General features: G+C 47.3%; 1 protein-coding gene across 4 annotated transcripts in view; it reads left to right on the top strand.

Moving 5' to 3' along the window:
* Nucleotides 1–21,138, top strand: part of LOC116954937 (protein unc-45 homolog B-like) — a 55,531-nt gene that overhangs the window by 8,412 nt on the left and 25,981 nt on the right. Inside the window, exons 1-6 of one of the 4 annotated variants that reach the window (XM_032975789.2) lie at nt 8,414–8,487; nt 12,517–12,678; nt 14,773–14,809; nt 18,624–18,799; nt 20,115–20,204; nt 20,489–20,656. In XM_032975789.2, the coding sequence (XP_032831680.2) occupies nt 12,517–12,678; nt 14,773–14,809; nt 18,624–18,799; nt 20,115–20,204; nt 20,489–20,656 (633 nt within the window). In that variant the 5' untranslated portion in view covers nt 8,414–8,487. Of the gene's footprint in view, nt 1–8,413; nt 8,676–12,516; nt 12,679–14,772; nt 14,810–18,623; nt 18,800–20,114; nt 20,205–20,488; nt 20,657–21,138 lie in introns of those variants that run through there. The other 3 variants (XM_032975788.2, XM_032975786.2, XM_032975790.2) reach the window with 3 other exon arrangements.

Here is a 21,138-nt window from a genome sequence, read left to right on the forward strand (position 1 = left end):
GGTGGGGGGGGGGGTCAGACATTTGTGACGATGTGTGACGAGGGAGGGGGGGGATTGAGAAATGTGACGTCACATAAAAATGCGCAACTTTAAATAAATATAAACAACACGTTCTACTTAATTAAATAGACTTTTTAATAAATGTTTTCTCCTACAACATCAGAGTGCAGCGCCACATTAAATACGCACGACAATGATAATAGTTTAAAGCGATTTGAAGCATGTTCTATTTTCACAATGTAAATATGGTTTTGGGTTGGGGCAGAGCTTTGTGACGTCATATTTGAGGGGGGGGTCTGACTTTTTGTGACGCCGTGTGACGAGGAGGGGGGGTCAAAAATCATCCAAAATCGCGTGACGTCATTTATGGACGGCCCCTAATCCCTTGTTCATCATGACGTCCTTTGTACTTTGATGTTTCAACAGCGTCACGGAGATCGCGTGACGTGAGGGTTCTGCCTTTGTAGTGAGGGTTGTAAGTTGACGCCGACGGGGGAGTGACGTCAGCCGCGAATTAACATTAATGTTGGGGGGGGGTGTGTCCAATTGGAGGACGTCACTTCATAATGATTATTAATGAGGAGATGGTACGGAGTTACGTCACCCGCTCATGATTATTAATGAGGGGCGGGTCCACGTGGAGGACGTCACTTGTTCATGATTATTAATGAGGGGGGCTGGTCGACGCGGAGTGACGTCACGCGCGTTACACAATGACATTATTGGGTAAATATCTTAGCACAAATGATGTTCGGTCGCAGGGTTTACCTCTGGAACCTCAAGGAATAGAATCAGAATATGTATTTACCCTGGAGAAATCCGATGAGCTATTAAGCTCTTTTTCACAGATGCACAGCAGGGGCGGGTCTGAATGTTACAAACAATACCGAAAGAACCAAGAATATAATACGAATACTGTACACGATCGGAGTATAAAGTATAGGAAAGGTAAGCAAACCGCTAAAAAAACATTTTTTTAAAATATATCTTAGCAGGTAAAGCCATATTAAGATATTAATTTATTTTTCAGAAGCGACCTGGCCATAAATTATAACCAGGGGCGGAGCCAGGATTTTGACTTTGGGGGGGCTGACTTCAATATTCTGAGATACCCAGTGTGTTTATGTTTTCCAATGGGCGCCACAAATGTATAAAACAAATTTTATTGGATTTGAACGCGGAGTTTATTAATAGGTTCGGAGCCGCTGATGTGGCTAATAAGTTTGATAAGTTCGAAAGGCTGCCGCTCAAGCAGCCTGCAGGGCAGCACACAAGGTGGCAGCCTGCAGGGCAGCACACAAGGTGGCAGCCTGCAGGGCAGCACGAGGTGGCAGCCTGCAGGGCAGCACACAAGGTGGCAGCCTGCAGGGCAGCACGAGGTGGCAGCCTGCAGGGCAGCACGAGGTGGTAGCCTGCAGGGCAGCACACAAGGTGGCAGCCTGCAGGGCAGCAGCACAAGGTGGCAGCCTGCAGGACAGCACACAAGGTGGCAGCCTGCAGGGCAGCACGAGGTGGCAGCCTGCAGGGCAGCACGAGGTGGTAGCCTGCAGGGCAGCACACAAGGTGGCAGCCTGCAGGGCAGCACACGAGGTGGCAGCCTGCAGGGCAGCACACAAGGTGGCAGCACAAGGTGGCAGCCTGCAGGGCAGCACGAGGTGGCAGCCTGCAGGGCAGCACGAGGTGGTAGCCTGCAGGGCAGCACACAAGGTGGCAGCCTGCAGGGCAGCACACGAGGTGGCAGCCTGCAGGGCAGCACACAAGGTGGCAGCACAAGGTGGCAGCCTGCAGGGCAGCACAAGGTGGCAGCACAAGGTGGCAGCCTGCAGGGCAGCACGAGGTGGCAGCCTGCAGGGCAGCACACAAGGTGGCAGCCTGCAGGGCAGCAGCACAAGGTGGCAGCCTGCAGGGCAGCACGAGGTGGCAGTCTGCAGGGCAGCACAAGGTGGCAGCCTGCAGGGCAGCACAAGGTGGCAGCCTGCAGGGCAGCACACAAGGTGGCAGTCTGCAGGGCAGCACGAGGTGGCAGTCTGCAGGGCAGCACAAGGTGGCAGCCTGCAGGGCAGCACACGAGGTGGCAGCCTGCAGCATTTTGCAGCAGCCGGATATCCGGTTATCCCGATTACCGACTTTCCCAAAATTGTAGGGGGGGCTCAGCCCCCCCCCCAGCCCCCCCTGTGGCTCCGCCCCTGATTATAACTCAACGAAGTGGCTTATATTGTGGAGATTTATAGCAGCCAAATCATCTAAATATAGTGCCAGCTGCCGGCCAGACGCATGCCATTGTATGTATTGGAGGGAGTGTGCCGGAATTCATTGCGTCATTGCCCTACAATGACGCAGATGCAATCAATCACTCACCTGTTTCATAATGTGCACGGTTTAAACAAAACATGTAGATTTTAACAGGGCGTGGTGGCACATGCCTCTAATTTATAATTTGTGGAGGCAAGGGTGGCTGTGGTATCCTAGACCTTGAGACTTCTGGTAGGAGGTTACATGCCTCTCTGAAAAGTCAGAGAGGGAAACAGAACACGTGCCATCAAGAGGCCTTACGTTAGTTGGAGCGTAGTTTACAATTAATATAAATGGCTATGCACGTGCGATGCCTAATTTGAGAGACAAAGCAAGCGAACCCCTGCACCCCCCCCTCCAAATGTAAAAGTCAAACACCGTCTATGAGTAGGGGACCACAACCCGATGTAGATCTCTCAGCGCTAGGGAATAGACGTTGCCACCGATGATGACTCTGGCAGCTGACGTCATTGGTGAATGAGTCCGTGTGGTAGGCCACAGCATACGATGATTTATAATAAAGGATTTTGGGTTAGATCGCGTTATTTATAAATGTGTCGCAATCCTCCACCACCCGACTCGACCAATCAGTAAAAAATGTGTCACGTTGACAAAAGACAAATAGTTCACTACTTTAGCCCACCGGTGTGTTGAAGAGTGGGCTAAAGTAGTGAACTAATTGTTAACGTCACACATTTTTTACCGATTGGCCATGTCGGGTGGGTTGGAGGGTTGCGACACATTTATAAATAATGCGATCTAACCCAAAAACTTTTATCATGAATAATACTGGTCGCGAAAGCCTACGTGTTAAACTGAGCATACAATGAGTTAACAATAATGAAACCTAAACGTTACATTTGATTCATGAATCCAGCTGCGTGGAACTTCGAGGTTGTGATCTGTTCATACGCGTGGGATTCCCTGCGGGTAAAAACGCTCATTTTACGGAACCGGCCAAACATCCCAAAGTAGCGGGGCCCTTCTGACACAAAAACGTGTTGAGTCTCATTGAGGCATTCCTGGATTTTTTAAAATAGCTTTAAAATAACATTTAAATTTCCACTTCAAAAACATCACCCACACCTTGTCAGTCAATGTGGATGTTTGGCTATGCCGTGCTGGTGCGTATGTGAAGTAGGGAGCGGTGGTGCAGCGGTTAGAGCGCTGTACTACAAACCTGGCGACCCGGGTTCGATTCCCGCTCACGGCCACCAACACCAGTGACGATTGTCTGAACCTGTCCTCGGTCTCCCCTAAGTCGACTCAGCCTCATTATTCGAGTACCTGGTGTGGTGTGTAAACATCGCCACTTGGGAGACAAAGGCGGCCGGGCGTGGGGTTGGCCACCCACCCTCTTCGTGTGCCGTGCCGACCTTCAAAGGTGCTCGCTGACAGCACTTGCCGCAACAGCCTGTTAAAGCTGTCGGGGGGGATCTTTGTGAAGTGGACAAGGTTCAGTTATCGCTGGTCACTGATGTTAGCCGTGGTCAGGAACCAAACTCGGGTAGCCGGCCTCGTTGGGACGGCGTGCCAACTCCACTCTCAAGAAAATAAGTAAACTTGGTCATAACATACAGCCCTTTGTCAATCCAACGCTGGATGCAGGCCTTCTCCTGGCGTGTCGGTCTTTATTATCACCCAGGAATGCCTTAACGCTCGTCACGTCACCCCACATCGACCAGCCCCTCTCATTCATATTCATGAGCAGGTGACGTCATCAAAATGGACCCCCCCCCCTCTTTAATGAGCATGTGGCGTCACTCCACATTGGGGGCATGAGGCACCTCCTCCCCCCTCCTCGGCGTCAACTTACAACTTTCACTACAAAGGCTCACGTCACGCGATCTCCGTAACGCTGTTGAGACATCAAAGTAAAAAGGACGTCAAGGGATTATCACCTTAAAATGAAATAGGTCTGTGTCACCGCGCCCTTACAAATTGCACACGCATTCATGCAATTAATATCACGTCACGGTCTGCTTTTCGCTTGCAAGTTTCAGATTTACTGCAATACACCTGTCCTTGGACGGGCAAGAGACTAGTTACTGTTATATAACGACTGCCCCTGCTAAAGCATTGCTATGCCAATTTTTTTTGTTTAAAAAGAGCAAGTCTCCCAACTCACCACATGCGAGATAAGAATGCCTCCCTGTTCATTTGATGGTTTATTGCCTGAAACCCTAGAGGCCAGTGGTTCTTAACCTGGGGTGCCAGATGCCCTCTCTGAGAACCCAAAGTGGGGTTCAGGCTGCGGGAGAAAGGTGAAGAATCGCCCAGCGTCTAACCAGCGTCATTTTATTTCAGTTTATAAACAAGGCGGTGTTTTTGTTTATGAAGTAACGGATATTTTTTTAGCGCACTGGCACAGATTGATTTCAACCTTCAGAGTTTCTCTCGGTCTATCCACTTGCGTTGCTAAACACCGCCCATGTACGCCCCCCCCCCCCCCGAACGCTTTTGAATAAATTGCTGAATGAGGGCCTACCCACCACACATGTTACGGGACGTGGGGGGGGGGTTCTTTAACCATTTTGACCCTTGCTGCCCAGTGCAGGTTGGTGAACATGGTGGGGAGTGCTCAGAACAAGTTCCGATATCACTCACCACTGATGTTATAGTCTTGGTCGAGAATCAAACTCGGGTGGAGAGATTTCATGGGTGCAGCGCATTAACCGCTGCGCGACCGTTTTCTCATTGTATATTAACGCATCGGTATGATTTTACGATACGATGTATAACAGCACAGTATTTACTTTACACTTTTCCCCAAGTTTTACTCAGCAGATTGGTGAAGGTGAGCTGCATAGACGTGGGTGTATAGAAACACTGCACACAGTGCCGGATGAAGCTAGTGCAGGGCCTGTAGCATGATGTTATAAAGGGGCCCTAAATAATATAAAAGCATAAATATTAAAACACACAATTTTTTTTACTTGCATAGAAAAGTAATTGCATTTTTTTCATTTGCTATACAGCCATTTAAAACGACAAATCGCTAACCTTAAACACCCAGTCGTTCATGAAAGTTGAAGGCGGTATAGTACTCTAGTAATAGAGCAAGTGCAGAATCACTGAACCGGAATTGATAGCTTGAAAGCATTTAGCGCGGAGCCCTTGAAAGTGCGGGGCCCGTAGCACATGTAGCTACTTTTGCTACTTGGATAATCCGGCACTGACTATACAGAACAACAATTGGTTTCGTTTGCAGTACCTTCTGTGGCCTGGAACGTAGAACCCCGAGCAGCCTATAACACCAGTGTTTTTTTTTATCAATGATTATCGCCCCAGCCAAGCCTCTATCCAGGCTCAACTTTCGTTGAGCTTTCCTAGGTGTGACAAAAGTAGTCCCATTGCGGGTGATTTGAGAACGTTCGACATCACTTCTGATGCCAAACGGGAATACTGGGAGAACAGCCGCCAACGTTATGAAGTAACATTTAAATACAACGCTGTATATGGTCATGAGCCACACTGCTCAATGCGATCCTGACCTAACAAGGCCACGTGTTTACACGGTGGAAATTTAAAGTTAACAGCACACGTGCAAAAAAAAGTGCGGAACGAGCCAGCCAAAGGTATCGTATGACTCCAAAGCCAATCTCACATATGCCTGCAATTAAACTAGACAGCCTGTATATATAAAAACATACCCCCTTTGATGCCTACACACCAAGAAGATTCTGATATAATCACACAAATTCAGTCGTAATGTTTAGAATAAAGATGGAGCTTCTGCACAGCACACAAGAAATATTTACCGACGCGTGTTGGTGTACGGTGCTATTTCAGGAATATTTTTTATGTTTTTTTTCCTGGATTTTCTGTTTTCACAGTCACATAATCACTTTAAGATGTTTTCTTGTTCATGTTTTTTTGTTTGTTGCGGTTGCACCCGATTCAAGAGCCGAATGGCTCACAGGGCTATACCAAATAAATGAACTATGAACTATGATGAACTATGTACCTCGGCAGATATTAAATCGGCACGAACAGTTTTGAATTGGCATTTTTTTTGTTGCTTAGGGAAAATAATGATTATTATACACACGGTTCAATGCATGTGTCGTGAATGTGCCAATTGGTTTTAATCAATTCATGAATGCATCCTTAAACACCAAGGGGTTTGGGGGGCCCTCACATTGTAAGCGCTAAGGGGTCTGGGGGGCCCTAGTGGTCAGCTCACGCTATAAGCACCCAGGGGCCTCGTGGGCAGCTTGCCCTGTGCGCACTGAGGGCCCTGGCGTTCCACTTCCTTCGGAAGTCTTGGGCCACGCACCTCGCGCGGCCCCAGGCTTGGAGGCCCCCTGGCAGTCCGAGGCCCCGGGGCACTGCCCCCCACTGGCCCGGTCCATAATCCAGCCTTGGTAATATGTATGTTTAACTGATTTCGCACCGTACGTAGCCAAGCGTGCTAATCGGAGGTGTGGGGGAAGAACTACAAGATAAACTAAAAAAATCGTTTTCAATCTAGATTTCAAAGTGCATAGCTCGGAAGGAAGACATTAACTCCTTGCAACATTCTCATTATTGTTACTAGTTCAGCACCACCGGTTGTGTGTTTTTGGAGAGTAAACCCGCAGCATTTACAATGCGGGTACCGTGACGTTTCGCCAGTACTAAGGGGCCGTCCATAAATGACGTCACGCACCTGGGGGGGGGGGGGTCAGACATTTGTGACGATGTGTGACGAGGGGGGGTGGGTTTGAGAAATATGACGTCACATCAAAATGCGCAACTTTAAATAAATCTTGAATTGTTATAATAACACTAATTGTTATAACATCACTCCTACAACATCAGAGTGCGGCGCCACATTAAATACGCACTACAATGACAATAGTTTAAAGCGATTTGAAGCATATTTTATTTTCAAAATGTAAATATGGTTTTGGGGGGGGGGGGGGGCAGAGCTTTGTGACGTCATATTTGAGGGGGAGGGGTCTGACTTTTTGTGACGCCGTGTGACGAGGGGGGGGGGTCAAAAATCGCGTGACGTCATTTATGGACGGCCCCTTAATTACAACAACCAGCATCATCAGGCGGGAAGCCAGAGAATTTTGGAGACAAAATCCTCCTGTGTCGGTCTTAAATAGAGCGGGGTATGAATGCGATGTCAGTTTAATATCTAGTGGTGCTTTCGCGACCACTATCACCCATAATAATATAGTGGGGGTTTTTTTTGGTTACGTTGCGTATATATGTGTCGTTAAACCCGCACACCACCCGACGCAGCCGATCAGTAAGGGGTTTGTCACGTAAACAGAACGTGCCAATTAGTTACTAGTACAGCACACCGGTGTGTTGGAGGGCAAATCCACTACAACATTTACAATCTGAGTACGACGTTTCGCCAGTAATTACAGCCGGCATCATGAGGCGACAGCCACATCTGGATTTACTCTCCAACACACCGGTGTTGCTGTACTAAGTAACGAATTGACACGTTTACGTTGACGTGACAAACCCCTTACTAATTGGCTGTGTCGTGTGGTGGCGGGCTTAACGACACCACATTTATATATTGTACTATGGATGAATGTCATGCGATGGGAACCCGATTTTAGACAAATGACCGCGGTGCCTTACGTGGGGGTGGGTGGGTGGGGTGGTGGTGACGGTGGGTGGGTGTTAGGGGTGTGTGGTGGTGGTGGTGTGGTGGGTGTTGGTGGTGGGGGTGAGTGGGGTGGTGACGGTGGGTTGGTGGTGGGGGGGGAGTGTTGGTGGTGGGGTAGTGTTGGTGGGGGGGTAGTGTTGGTGGGGGGGAGTGGTGGTGTTGGTGGGGGGAGTGGTGGTGTTGGTGGGGGGGGGAGTGGTGGTGTTGGTGGGGGGGGGGAGTGGTGGTGTTGGTGGGGGGGGGTGGTGGTGTTGGTGGGGGGGGGGAGTGGTGGTGTTGGTGGGGGGGGGGAGTGGTGGTGTTGGTGGGGGGGGGAGTGGTGGTGTTGGTGGGGGGGGGAGTGGTGGTGTTGGTGGGTGTTGGTGGGGGGGGAGTGGTGTTGTTGGTGGGGGGAGAGTGGTGGTGTTGGTGGTGGTGGGTGGTAGTGTTGGTGGTGGTGGGTGTGGTGTTGGTGGGGGGGAGTGGTGGTGGGTGTTGGTGGTGGGTGGTGGGGGGGATCTTAGGGCACGCGGAGTCTCCGTCTCGAGACCCGGGGGCGGAAACGTTTCGATCGTGACGCCGCTGACATCGCTCGCAGGGTCTGCCGCTGCTGCTGCTGCTGCCGCTCTCATTGTTTCATCAACCCACATTTAATCGACGACGGTTGAATTAAAGTCGCCGACAAACGCGTGGCATCGACACCACCAAATTTTGCCTCAGTCGTAGTACAACAACAGTAACGATTGCTTGCAGCACTGTACACGGTACTGTACGCCACACCTATACCGTACGAACGCCCGTTGTAATTCGAGATTTTTTTAAATGATGATTAAATGTGCTTTATGCCTACGGGATTGTAATGTTTTGCAGTTCCGGTCGTGATAAGTGTTACCGCTCGTAACGATAACACCATTGCAGATCGTCCCATGTGCTGCATTTACTGCAACTGTAATTCAGTAATCGCTGCTGTCGTGTTTTAAATAATATAATTGAGATATATGTTGTAATGTACGTGCAAAATTATAATGTATTACAACCACGGTCAGTGTCGCCTTGGCTGTGAGAGTATACAATACCGTCTCCTGCATACTGTATACTACTCTATACTACTGCATACTACTGGTACTGTATGCTACTGGTACTGTATAGTACTGGTACTGTATGCTACTGGTACTGTATACTACTGGCACTGTATACGACTGGTACTGTATGCTACTGGTACTGTATACTACTGGTACTGTATACTACTGGCACTGTATACTACTGGCATTGTGTACTACTGGTACTGTGTACTACTGGCACTGTATACTACTGGCACTGTATACTACTGGTACTGTATGCTACTGGTACTGTATATTACTGGTACTGTATATTACTGGCACTGTATATTACTGGCACTGTATGCTGCTATTACTGTATGCTACTGGTACTGTATGCTACTGGTACTACTGGCACTGTATACTACTGGCAATGTATACTACTGGCACTGTATGCTACTGGTACTACTGCTACTGGCACCGTATAGTGCAGGGGTCGGGAACCTTTTTGACTAAGAGAGCCATGAAAGCAAAAAAATTGGAAATTTATTTCAGTGAGAGCCATATAATATATTTTAAAAGTGAATTCAACTAAATGTCAGTATAATAAGCCTCTGAATTTATTCTTTTAAATAATGTTATAACACTCACCATTAATGCGACTTCTGGTGCTGCATGGATTTGCTGATGTCTTTGTAGTCGGGTTGGTACTTGGTGAGGTTAAGCTTCATGCAAGCGTTGAGGCTTTCATCCGTTAAACGTGATCGTAGGTTGGACTTGATGTTTTTAAGATGTGAGAATGACTGCTCACATGCATACGTAGATCCAAACATGGTCAATACAGCAATACTCACACGCTGCAGTGTGTGGTATGTGACAGGAAGCGCGTTCCAAGTTTTGAGAATCAGCTGGTCTTCGGGTTGGAGTTTTTTCATTTCTGTCCACATGTGCTTGCTCGCCAACTCCGCTTTCTGTCGTGTGATTCTTTCCAAATCTTCATTCAGTGACTTGAACTTATTCACCCACATGTCTGAGGCCTTCAGGTCAGCCACTTCTGCTTCAAAATCTCTGACGGAGACACCAGGGATGTAATTCAGGTCGGCTGTGTTCAGTGAACACTCGTTTGGATGGGTGATGAACTTAAAAAGACGAGTGTGCTCACGAAATTCTCCAAAGCGTGCTTTGAAGGACTGTAGGAGACTGGATGTGCAGCCAGCTAGCTGGTGGAGATCAAGGTTTTGAATGGGCTCACTTGCTGTGCATGCATCTTTAAATTGGCTCAGTTTTTCAAAATGTAGTAAACGACCTGTTTCAAGATCCGTGATGAAAAGCTCCAGCTTGTTTTCAAAAGCAAATACAGCTTGTTGAAGGGATAACACTGTATTTCCAATGCCTTGCATTTTCACGTTGAGCTGGTTCAGATGTTCAGTCAGATCTACGAGATAGTAAAACTTGAGGAGCCACTCGGTGTCGGCTAGCTCAGGATGCCCGACGCCTTTCATTTCAAGGAAAGTCCGGATTTCGTTCAGGCAAGCCGCAAAACGGCTTAGCACCTTCCCTCTTGACAACCAACGCACATTGCTGTGCAAAAGCAGACCAGGATAGTTATTTACAACTTCATCCAGCAGTGTTTTAAACTGGCGATCATTTAAGGCTCGGGCAACAATAAAGTTGATCACACGAATGACCAGCGACATCACTTCGCCAAACTGCCTGTCACACATCTGAGCACAAAGTGCCTCCTGGTGTATAATGCAATGGAAACTTAGGATGGGTCTATTTTCATGTTCACGGAGAAGCGCCACAAATCCTTTGTTTTTCCCCACCATACACGGAGCACCATCAGTACACACTGAGAGAAGTTTATCCATAGGTAGACTTTTTTCTTGAGCAAACTCCATGAAAGACTTGAATAAATCCTCACCTCTTGTGGACCCTTTTAATGGCAGAACAGCAAGACTTTCTTCGCGCAGTGTGTCACCAACAGCATATCTTGCAATCACGCTGAACTGCGACAAATGGCTCACGTCTGTTGACTCATCCAAAGCCAGAGAAAAGAACGGCGCTGCATTTATGTCCTTCACTTGCGTTTCCTCCACTTTGTTTGCCATCACGATGGTACGATCATGAACAGTTCTTGCCGACAGAGGCATGTCTTGTATCCGTTTGATTATCTTGTCTTTGTTCGGAAGATCATCAAAAAGTTCATTGGCTACATCCAGCATGAACGTTTTAGCATACTCGCCATCTGTGAATGGTTTTCCGTTCCTCACTATTGCTAAAGAACCAGCAAAGCTAGTCGAATTATAGTCACCTTGCCGGGTCCATACGCGGAGTTGCTGCTGGCTAGCTTGCACCCTGCTCAGAAGCTCTTGGCACGCTTTCTTTCTGCTGTCTCCCGCAGGGTATTTTGATGCAAAGGTAGCGTGGCGCGTGTCGAAGTGCCGCTTTACATTCGACCGTTTCAACGATGTAATTTTGTCATTGCAAATTAGACACACCGCAGAACCCGCTCTCTCCACAAAGGCGAATTCTTCGGTCCATTCGTCCTGAAATGTACGATACTCGTCGTCTTTTTTTCTTTTCGCCATCTTCTTCGTCGAAGGGTTAGCTTTGAGCTAATGACCGAGCAGACGCAGTCTCAGACTGATTCAAAAGGGGGCGTTTACCTGTTTTACCCAGCAACGGCAAACGTAGGCCAGTATCATCCAATTAAAATAATGGACAATTGCTCCTGCAGCCCTGAACAGGACATGCGCAGTGAAAAATCTATGGATGGATTAAAACAAGTGAGAATATTTTGTTTTATCTGCGAGCCATATGCAATCATCAAAAGAGCCACATCTGGCTCGCGAGCCATAGGTTCCCGACCCCTGGTATAGTGTAATAAGAGGTGAAGGCGCAGCCCTGCAATTGCTTCTTTACGCCACTGTTGGTTGAAGGGCCTCCACTCGAGAAATGTGGCCTGGCCAGACGCCTTGGTAGACGTGGGAATAGCCACAATTTATCCTCACCACACCTGCCGATCGGCTCGCTTGACTGTGGTGATCCCATTTTTACTTCAGGGTGGACAGAAGCTCCTACTGACCACCTTTTTTTCTCTTCGCATTTACATTGAAGTGGTGAATTATAATGAAACAAACAGCAACAGGCCAGGGGGGACCTTCATCCAGCAGTGACTTGACAAAGGTCCGGGCATATTAACGTCCGTGTTGCAAAGTTGTTGAGATTTCATCGCATACAAAGTGCTTGCCGCAAATGAACCACAATACCTTGCTGATCTCGTCAAATAACATAAACCATTACGCAAACTCCAGCCATCCTCGCAGCGGCGTTTGGCTAAACATCGAAAAAAAGGCGTTCACTTGCATCGCGTGCTTTCAGGTACGCTTCTGCGGCCGTCAGAAACGCGCTTCCGATGTTAGGAATCCACTGAGCTTCGCGCTTTTAAATCTAGATTGAAAACTCATCCCTTTATGAACGCGTTTTGTGTTTAGTTTGTTGTCGCTTTCCCGGCAACTCCGCTTAGCACGGTTGGCTACGTCCGGCGGGTAACGAGTTACGACATACTTTCACGTTTTACTGTTTCAGATGGAGAACGCCACTGGACTTAAAGACGAAGGGAACAAATGCTTCAACGCAGGCGACTACGCGAACGCTCTGGTCTACTACACGAGAGCCATCGTGAGCACGGAGGACAAACGAGACCTGGCAGTCCTGTACAAGAACAGGGCGGCTTGCTACCTGAAGCAGGTGAGTGAGTCTGTGCTTGAGAGGCTTCCCACTCCATTTAAAACAAATCATTTGGTGTTGCTGCTGCCGCTGCGTTGGCAGTGGTGCGCAAGCACAATTGACTAAAATAAAAAAATCGACACATTCGTGAATAACGCTGCTTAAAAAAAAGAAATACACATATATATAAAGGTGACGTTTTGGGCAATGGGTCTTCTTCATAGCACATAAAGCAGCGGTGGTGTGAAACGTATGGGTCACGACTTAATACTGGTAGGAACCTCCTGGTTACTACACCACCAGCCCACAGGGGATTATTGTGTCCGTCCGTCGTGCATCCAAAAATGGGAGGGGTGGGGCTGGGTGGAGAGGGGAGGGTGGGGAGGGGTTGGGTGGGGAGGGAGGGGGTGGGGAGGGGAGGGTGGGGAGGGCTGGGTGGGGAGGGTGGGGAGAGAGGGGCTGGGTGGGGAGGTTGGGGCTGGGTGGGGGGTGGGAGGGGTGGGGCTGGGTGGGGAGGGGCTGGTCACCCCGTGGTGCCCTTATAAAACTTAACGTTTAACCTTCTCACGCCGGCTTGTGCCCGCCCTCACAGTCGGGCATATTTGCGGAATACACCACGTGGTGCCGTTGACCCTGGCCATTGATCGAGCAACCAAACGCTCCTATCAGCTCCCTCCGCAGGAATGTGTTTTAATATCACCCACGACTTCACTTGATGCGACCCGTGACTTCATGCGACCCGCGACGTGACTATTTATGAACGGCTTCGTCTTGTAAAGACATAAATGTCATTTTACAAATGTAGCTCACGTAGGCCCGTCATTCAGAGGGCTGAACAGATGACAGTGTGAGGGTGCCACATCTGGACAAGGTGGCATATGGGGTAGCACAGTCCACCCACACAGCAAGCGCCTCCAATGTTCTCTGGCTCGAGTGGGGTCTGGCATTGTCGTGTTGTGGTGGAGGAGGGCTTGTGCCATCTGACAATCGTTCACGAAGTGCCTTGGATAAATACAGAAAATTTAATATCTGTTTAATAAAAAAAAATTACAATCGGCATGACCTCGTAGCCCTCTTGTTACAGGATCTATGGAGACATTGATTGTGAACAGCATTGAATAATATTCACAATTGAAGTTATTTTATTTTGGTTAGGCCATGTAATATGTTCATTTTAAAGGTTTCTGGGTTAGATCGCGTTATTTATAAATGTGTCGTAACCCTCCACCACCCGACACGGCCAAACAGTAAAAAAGGTGTCACGTTTACAAAGGACAAATAGTTCACTACTTTAGCCCACCGGCGTGTTGAAGAGTGAATCAACATCATTTAAAATTTGAGTACGACGTTTCGCTGGTAATTATATCCTGCTTCATCGGGTAATTTGCCAGAATGTTCCGGCTCTCCTCTTGCTCCCGATCTTAAATAGAGCAGCAGCAGGGTGACGTCATCATTGAATTCATTCAGGTGCAGTGATTTGAGGCGGGGAGGGTATTGTAATTGTATAATAGATTGGTAATCATTCAGTTGTTATTCATTGGTGTTTGTTTCCCTTATAAGGAATTGTAATTGTATTATATATTTTGATTTAATAAAACGCTTCCAGGCCGCACTAAGCCTGTAGTTGTCAGAGCGATTAAAGTTATTTGTATTTCTCTCAATTTCAATGGATTCTCTAATTAGTCTTGGCCAGTAATAAATAGTTTTACACAACACTTCAACGTTATCAAAATCAATTGAGTGTCCTTGTTGACAAGCATGCTCTGCCACTGCCGACAGTTGTGTTTGAGATAATTTAATATTTCTTTGGTGTTCTTTGTTACGTCCCGTCTGTCCATATGTGTTGTGATCCAAGCTCCACCTGATAGCCGTACACATTACTTTGTCACGGGTACAAACGTTGAAACACACCAACCTATTATTCTTTCACCTCGCCAGTCAGTTGCAGAGCAATTCTCACAACCAAATGTAGCTATGGTCAGATCATTACATGGCCAAACCCAAACATCAATTACGAATCGTAACTGTCTACGGAAACCCAAGCGTTGGATGGGAGCAATATATTCAAACGATTTTGACGCAACATTTCCTTTCCCCTCTCTCTTCCGAACCCAGGAGGATTACGCACGAGCGGTGGAAGATGCTTCTAAAGGTGACGTCCTAGCCATCATTCCATAACCAAAGCTACTGCACTTAACGCAACGCTCACAGTGTGTGCGCGCTTGTGTTTATGTATGTATGTTCAACTTATTTCGCACCGTACGTAGCCAACGCTTGCTGATCGGAGGTGCGGGTCAGACTCAGTGTGTTTAGTTTCATGTGTTTGTGCCTTTGCGAGTGATTTCGGTGCGGATGGTCATGTTGCAATGCAAGAGCGTGCTTGCGTGCGTGGACTTGCTTGGTCTTTTGTTATGCCGCTAGATGCTTGCTTTGGCACTGTAGCGTGGTCTGTTTGGAGGAGTGAAAAAGTGTCCTGTGCAGCGCTGGACTATGCTTCTAGAGTGCATGTATGAGTAAAGGTCAATAATGCAATAATGTCCTTTATTGGGTTGAACCACACGGCGTCTGCATGTGGGAGGATTCCAGAGTGCTGTTTTCACCAGTGAGAGAATAATGCTCAAAGTTTAATACCAGTGGGTTCACAAACCCATTTGCTGTGCTGCCTTATGTTGGCTGCCTCACCATACAAGCAGGTTTGACAAATCTATCTTCCGCCAACCCTTGGCTCCAAGGCGATGGAATATATATAGGTTTGTGCCTCAACTCCTAGTTCCATTGTTTTAGCACGAGGTCCTTCAACTTGCGGCTCTTGGAGTGGCTTGCAGAGAGATACCGCTCACCAACAGATAAAGATTAGTCAGTTTAACACGTAGGCTTTCGCGACCAACATAATCCATAATAGAGGTTTTTGGGTTAAATCGTGTGTAAATATAGCAATGTGTCGTTAAAACCCGCCACTACCCGACACAGCCAACTAGTAAGGGTTGTCGCGTAAACAGAACGTGGCCAATTCGTCACTAGTACAGCACACCGGTGTGTTGGAAAGCCCAGCCGCAACATTTAATTACTGGCGAAACGTCGTACTCAGTTTGTATTGAGAAGGGACTGACAGTGCGAGACTTTTGAGGCCTTGCTGGTTCAATGGACTCGGTCTTTGTGGAATGTTTGGACAGTGGCGCCATCTATCGTCTTGAGCAATAGTCACAAGTGCTGCAGAGTATTGCTACAAAATGGGACCTTTTTTTGGCAGTTTCCAAGCATGAAAAAATAAGGATAATTTTTTTTTCACCTTTTCTGGTAAGAAAACAGGCGTTAAGATGTTCATGCATATATTATCAGAGCATTTTTATTTGCATGTTCACCGCAAGTACGTGTGGTTAATGCCAACTTGATGTCTTGCAAAAGGTGTTTGGTAAAGTCACGTAGAAGGGAAACAATAAAATAATAAAAATATAAAACAATAAAATTATCACGACGTTTCGACTGCAACACAAGCAATCATCATCAGGTGTGAAAACCTTGCTGTGGTTTTTCACACCTGATGATGATTGCTTGTGTTTTTATTTATTATTTTATTTGTTTCCCTTCTACGTGACTTTACCGAAAGAACCAAGAATATGAATCCCTGCAGTCACGAAAGCTTTAAATCAAAACTTAACACCTGTTTTATTGCCAGAAAGGGTAAAACCTCTTCTTATTTTTTCATACTTGAGAGTATTGCTGTTGGAACAATTCCGCCGGGACATTTTTTTTCACTCAACCTCTGGCCTGCGAAGAAGGGCTATTGTGTAAAACGTCGCAGATTATATGCTTTTTAAGGCCACGGTGTTATTGACAAAGATGTTTAGTTTTGCGTTTTCGGGCTGTCTTTAATGACTTACAGAGAGAATGAGAGCAATCTTGCCCTATACAGTGAGGGAAAAAAGTATTTGATCCCCATCTGATTTTGTACGTTTGCCCACTGATAAAGAAATGATCAGTCTATAATTTTAATGGTAGGTTTATTTGAACAGTGGGAGACAGAATAATAACAACAAAATCCAGAAAAACGCATGTCAAAAAATGTTATAAATTGATTTGCATTTTAATGAGGGAAATAAGTATTTGACCCCTCTGCAAAACATGACTTAGTACTTGGTGGCAAAACCCTTGTTGGCAATCACAGAGGTCAGACGTTTCAGGTCGTTGGCCACCAGGTTTGCACGCATCTCAGGAGGGATTTTGTCCCCTCTCCTCTTTGTAGATCTTCTCCAAGTCATTAAGGTTTCGAGGCTGACATTTGGCAACTCGAACCTTCAGCTCCCTCCACAGATTTTCTATGGGATTAAGGTCTAGAGACTGGCTAGGCCACTCCAGGACCTTAATGTGCTTCTTCTTGAGCCACTCCTTTGTTGCCTTGGCCGTGTGTTTTGGATCATTGTCATGCTGGAATACCCATCCACGACCCATTTTCAATGCCCTGGCTGAGGGAAGGAGGTTCTCACCCAAGATTTGACGGTACATGGCCCCGTCCATCGTCCCTTTGATGCGGTGAAGTTGTCCTGTCCCCTTAGCAGAAAAACACCCCCAAAGCATAATGTTACCACCTCCATTTTTGACGGTGGGGATGGTGTTCTTGGGGTCATAGGCAGCATTCCTCCTCCTCCAAACACGGCGAGTTGAGTTGATGCCAAAGAGCTCAATTTTGGTCTCATCTGACCACAACACTTTCACCCAGTTGTCCTCCGAATCATTCAGATGTTCATTGGCAAACTTCAGATGGGGCATTTATATGTGCTTTCTTGATCAGGGGGACCTTGCGGGTGCTGCAGGATTTCAGTCCTTCACGGCGTAATGTGTTACCAATTGTTTTCTTGGTGACTATGGTCCCAGCTGCCTTGAGAGCATTGACAAGATCCTCCCGTGTAGTTCTGGGCTGATTCCTCACCGTTCTCATGATCATTGCAACTCCACGAGGTAAGATCTTGCATGGAGCCCCAGGCCGAGGGAGATTGACAGTTCTTTTGTGTTTCTTCCATTTGCGAATAATCGCACCAACTGTTGTCACCTTCTCACCAAGCTGCTTGGCAATGGTCTTGTAGCCCATTCCAGCCTTGTGTAGGTCTACAATCTTGTCCCTGACATCCTTGGAGAGCTCTTTGGTCTTGGCCATGGTGGAGAGTTTGGAATCTGATTTATTGATTGCTTCTGTGGACAGGTGTCTTTTATACAGGTAACAAGCTTAGATTAGGAGCACTCCCTTTAAGAGTGTCCTCCAAATCTCAGCTCGTTACCTGTATAAAAGACACCTGGGAGCCAGACATCTTTCTGATTGAGAGGGGGTCAACTACTTTTTTCCCTCATTACAATGCAAATCAATTTATAAAATTTTTGACATGCGTTTTTCTGGATTTTTGTTGTTATTCTGTCTCTCACTGTTCAAATAAACCTACCATTAAAATGATAGACTGATCATTTCTTTGTCAGTGAGCAAACGTACAAAATCAGTAGGGGATCAATTCCTTTTTTCCCTCACTGTATGTCTGATGAGATGGTATAACGTCAGATTTCATATAATGTGGTTGACTGATTTTTTTTTTTTTACAATTGGCCAAAAATATACACGTTGAGCAGAAATGTAATTGGAGTTAGGTTTTGTGAATGAAAATTGTAGGATTGTTTTTGTTTAATCGAGAAAAGGATCGCCGAATTTGATTTTCTGGCAGATCTTTTACGTGGCCAAAAATACCTTTGCAAGGAGGCTACAGCCCAAAAAGATTTAAAAATAAATAAATATTCCTTCGTTGTAGCTCCACACCCAGGCTGTTTATCCTGGACTATCCTAAGCAAGTCCTTAGGACTTTGAAATGACAACAGTGCGCATCCTTTTACATCTTCAATCATGTCCCTGTGACGTCACGATCGTCAACGTGCAATGACGTCACTGTCTCTAATGGCTTCGATTGACACGCACGCTCTCTTTGCAGCTGTTGAAGACAACGAGAGCGATGTGAAAGCCCTGTACCGACGTTGTCAGGCATACGAGAAGATGGACAGGTTGGACCAGGCATTCAGAGATGCCCAGAGGTGTTCGTCCATCGAACCGCAAAACAAAGTGTTTGTGGAAACCTTGAGAAAACTCAGCATTCAGATACAGGAAAAGGTGCATGCCTGTGGATGTTTGTCTTGTGGGGAGCGGTAGTGTAGTACAGTGGTTAGCGCGCTTCACTATGAACCCGGTTACCCGAGTTCGATTCCCGCTCATGGTCAATAGCAGTGACGATTATTATAACCGGTCTCGGACCTCCCCTAGGTCAGCTCAGCCTCAAATGAGTACCTGGTGTGGTGTGTAAACAGCGCCACTGGGAAGACAAAGGCGGTCGGGCGTGGTGCTGGCCACCCCACCTCGTGTGCCGCTACGGCCTTCATAGGTTCATGCTAACAGCACTTGCCCCTACAGTCTGTTTAGGCTATACGGGGGATCTTTGTCTAACATACTGCAGACCTTTCATCGATCCACTGCACGAGTCAAACTCTGGTTAAATAACCCTCAATGACCAGAATGGCATTTCAGCACAGGTTTGACTAAGGGGCCATCGATTTGGTGATTTGGCAAGAGAGCATAGTGTTATTTAGAGTACTTGACACACAATTGTGATTTAAAGTCTCGGAGGTCCACTTACACCATCATTCCACCGGATTTAACACAATTCATACGTAGTGGGAAATTAACTGTGTAAATCGTATGAATGAACTGTATTTTTCATTGGAATGTGGAATTTCCATACACCAACATAGTAAGTGCTGGCTCTGCTCATTTTAAGTAAAGTAACAATCTTGATTTGAAGCTCTCGTGACTGCAGGAATCCATACTCTTTGGTTCTCTCGGTAAAGTCACGTCCGTCACGAGGTGGGAAAGCTTTCCCACCTCATGACTAACGCTTGTGTTTTGCCCGAAACGTCGTGATTTATTTTATTTTATACCTACTTGACTTTACCGAAAGAACCAAAGAGTATAGTACAGTAACACTTTTTCACTTGGGCTATTGCTGCTATGATTACCACAATCACCTAGAATGTGCCCAGCCTCGTCAGATCTCGTACGCTAAGAAGGTTTGAGCCTGGATGGTGTTTTGATTGGGGACCACCAGGTGTAACACAGGTGTTGGGAGGCTGCTGCAGGGCTACGTCATGGGCAGTATGGTCCAGTGCAGCAAGATCTATTGTTTTACTCTGCTATGGTACGACGTTTACACCTGCCCAGCTTGCCCAACCCCCCACTGACGAGCATGGTGAACCGTTGCCATTTTACCCCATGACCCCACACATCGTGGGGGGGGGAGACCCTTATCCAGCAGAATATTGAGTAAAGGCCTGTGCTTGTACATGCACATTGTTTTTTTTTTTATGATGGCACAACTGCGCCGTGCCTCTGGGATTTCCCCTCCCTTGACCGGAACGTTGGTTTGCCCTGTCAGCTGAAGGTAAACCTCTCCACGGACGCCAAAGTCGAACAGATGTTCAAGATATTGTTCGACGAAAACACTCCGGACGGCGACAAGGAAAAGGTACGTCTGCTCAACGTGCGCACGTTCGGGCCGTGGAGATGCCCAAGCGGCAGCGCTTTCGTCCGCTTGCAGCAGGGGCTTAAGGTTCGAGCTCGTCGGCCTCCCCTGGTTATTGCTTGCGTCGCGTGCGTGCAATCTCCCAAAGGACAAATTAATCTTGGAAAGTTACGGAATCCATGCGTATGACGTGACTTTTATGCCCAGTTTGGCGTTCTGTGTTGCCCACCCAGTAGTGGTGGATCGCGTATGGCACAGTCTTTAATGCGTCTGCTCCGTTACCCCAGGCGGCTCAGAACATGGTGATCCTAGCTCGGGATGCCGCTGGCGCCGATAGCATCTACCAGAGCGATGGGGTGCGGCAACTGCAGCGTCTCATCAGCGCCAACAACCCCAGTATGGTCCTCGCGGTCATGCGCACGCTGGTGGGGCTGTGCACTGCGCACGAAGCCAGGGTAAGCGAGTGTGCGGGGAGCGGCGGCGCAGTGGTTAGCGCACTGTGAGTGGGGAGTGGTGCCGCAGTGGTTAGCGCGCTGTATGTGAGTGTGGAGCTGGAGTTAGTCCTGCGATGAGTTTCCGCACCTCCGATTAGCACAGTTGGCTAGGTACAGTGCAAAAGAAGTTGTACATACGGTCAATTACTTACAGATAGACGTTATGACGGAGAGGCAGACAGAGAGGCAGTATGGTCAGAAGACAGACACACAGGCAGACAAGACAGACTGGGGGATGCGAAAAGAGACGTGCAGACAGGCGAATATGACGGTGCCCAGCTTTAGCGTGTTCGTTGTTTTGTTGCAGAGGTTCGACTCTGACAGGCAGCCCCAGTTATTTCTGCCGGTGTATTAACTGAATAATACGCGCTGTCTGCTTTAAAGCAGATGTGTGCCAGCGTCATGGTCCAAGAATGTCAAATTTTAAAAAAATATATATCTGC

Source organism: Petromyzon marinus, chromosome 57 (assembly GCF_048934315.1).
Source record: "Petromyzon marinus isolate PM22_M1 ecotype Great Lakes invasive population chromosome 57, UKy_Petmar_22M1.pri1.0, whole genome shotgun sequence".
In the NCBI taxonomy this organism is placed as follows: domain Eukaryota; kingdom Metazoa; phylum Chordata; class Hyperoartia; order Petromyzontiformes; family Petromyzontidae; genus Petromyzon; species Petromyzon marinus.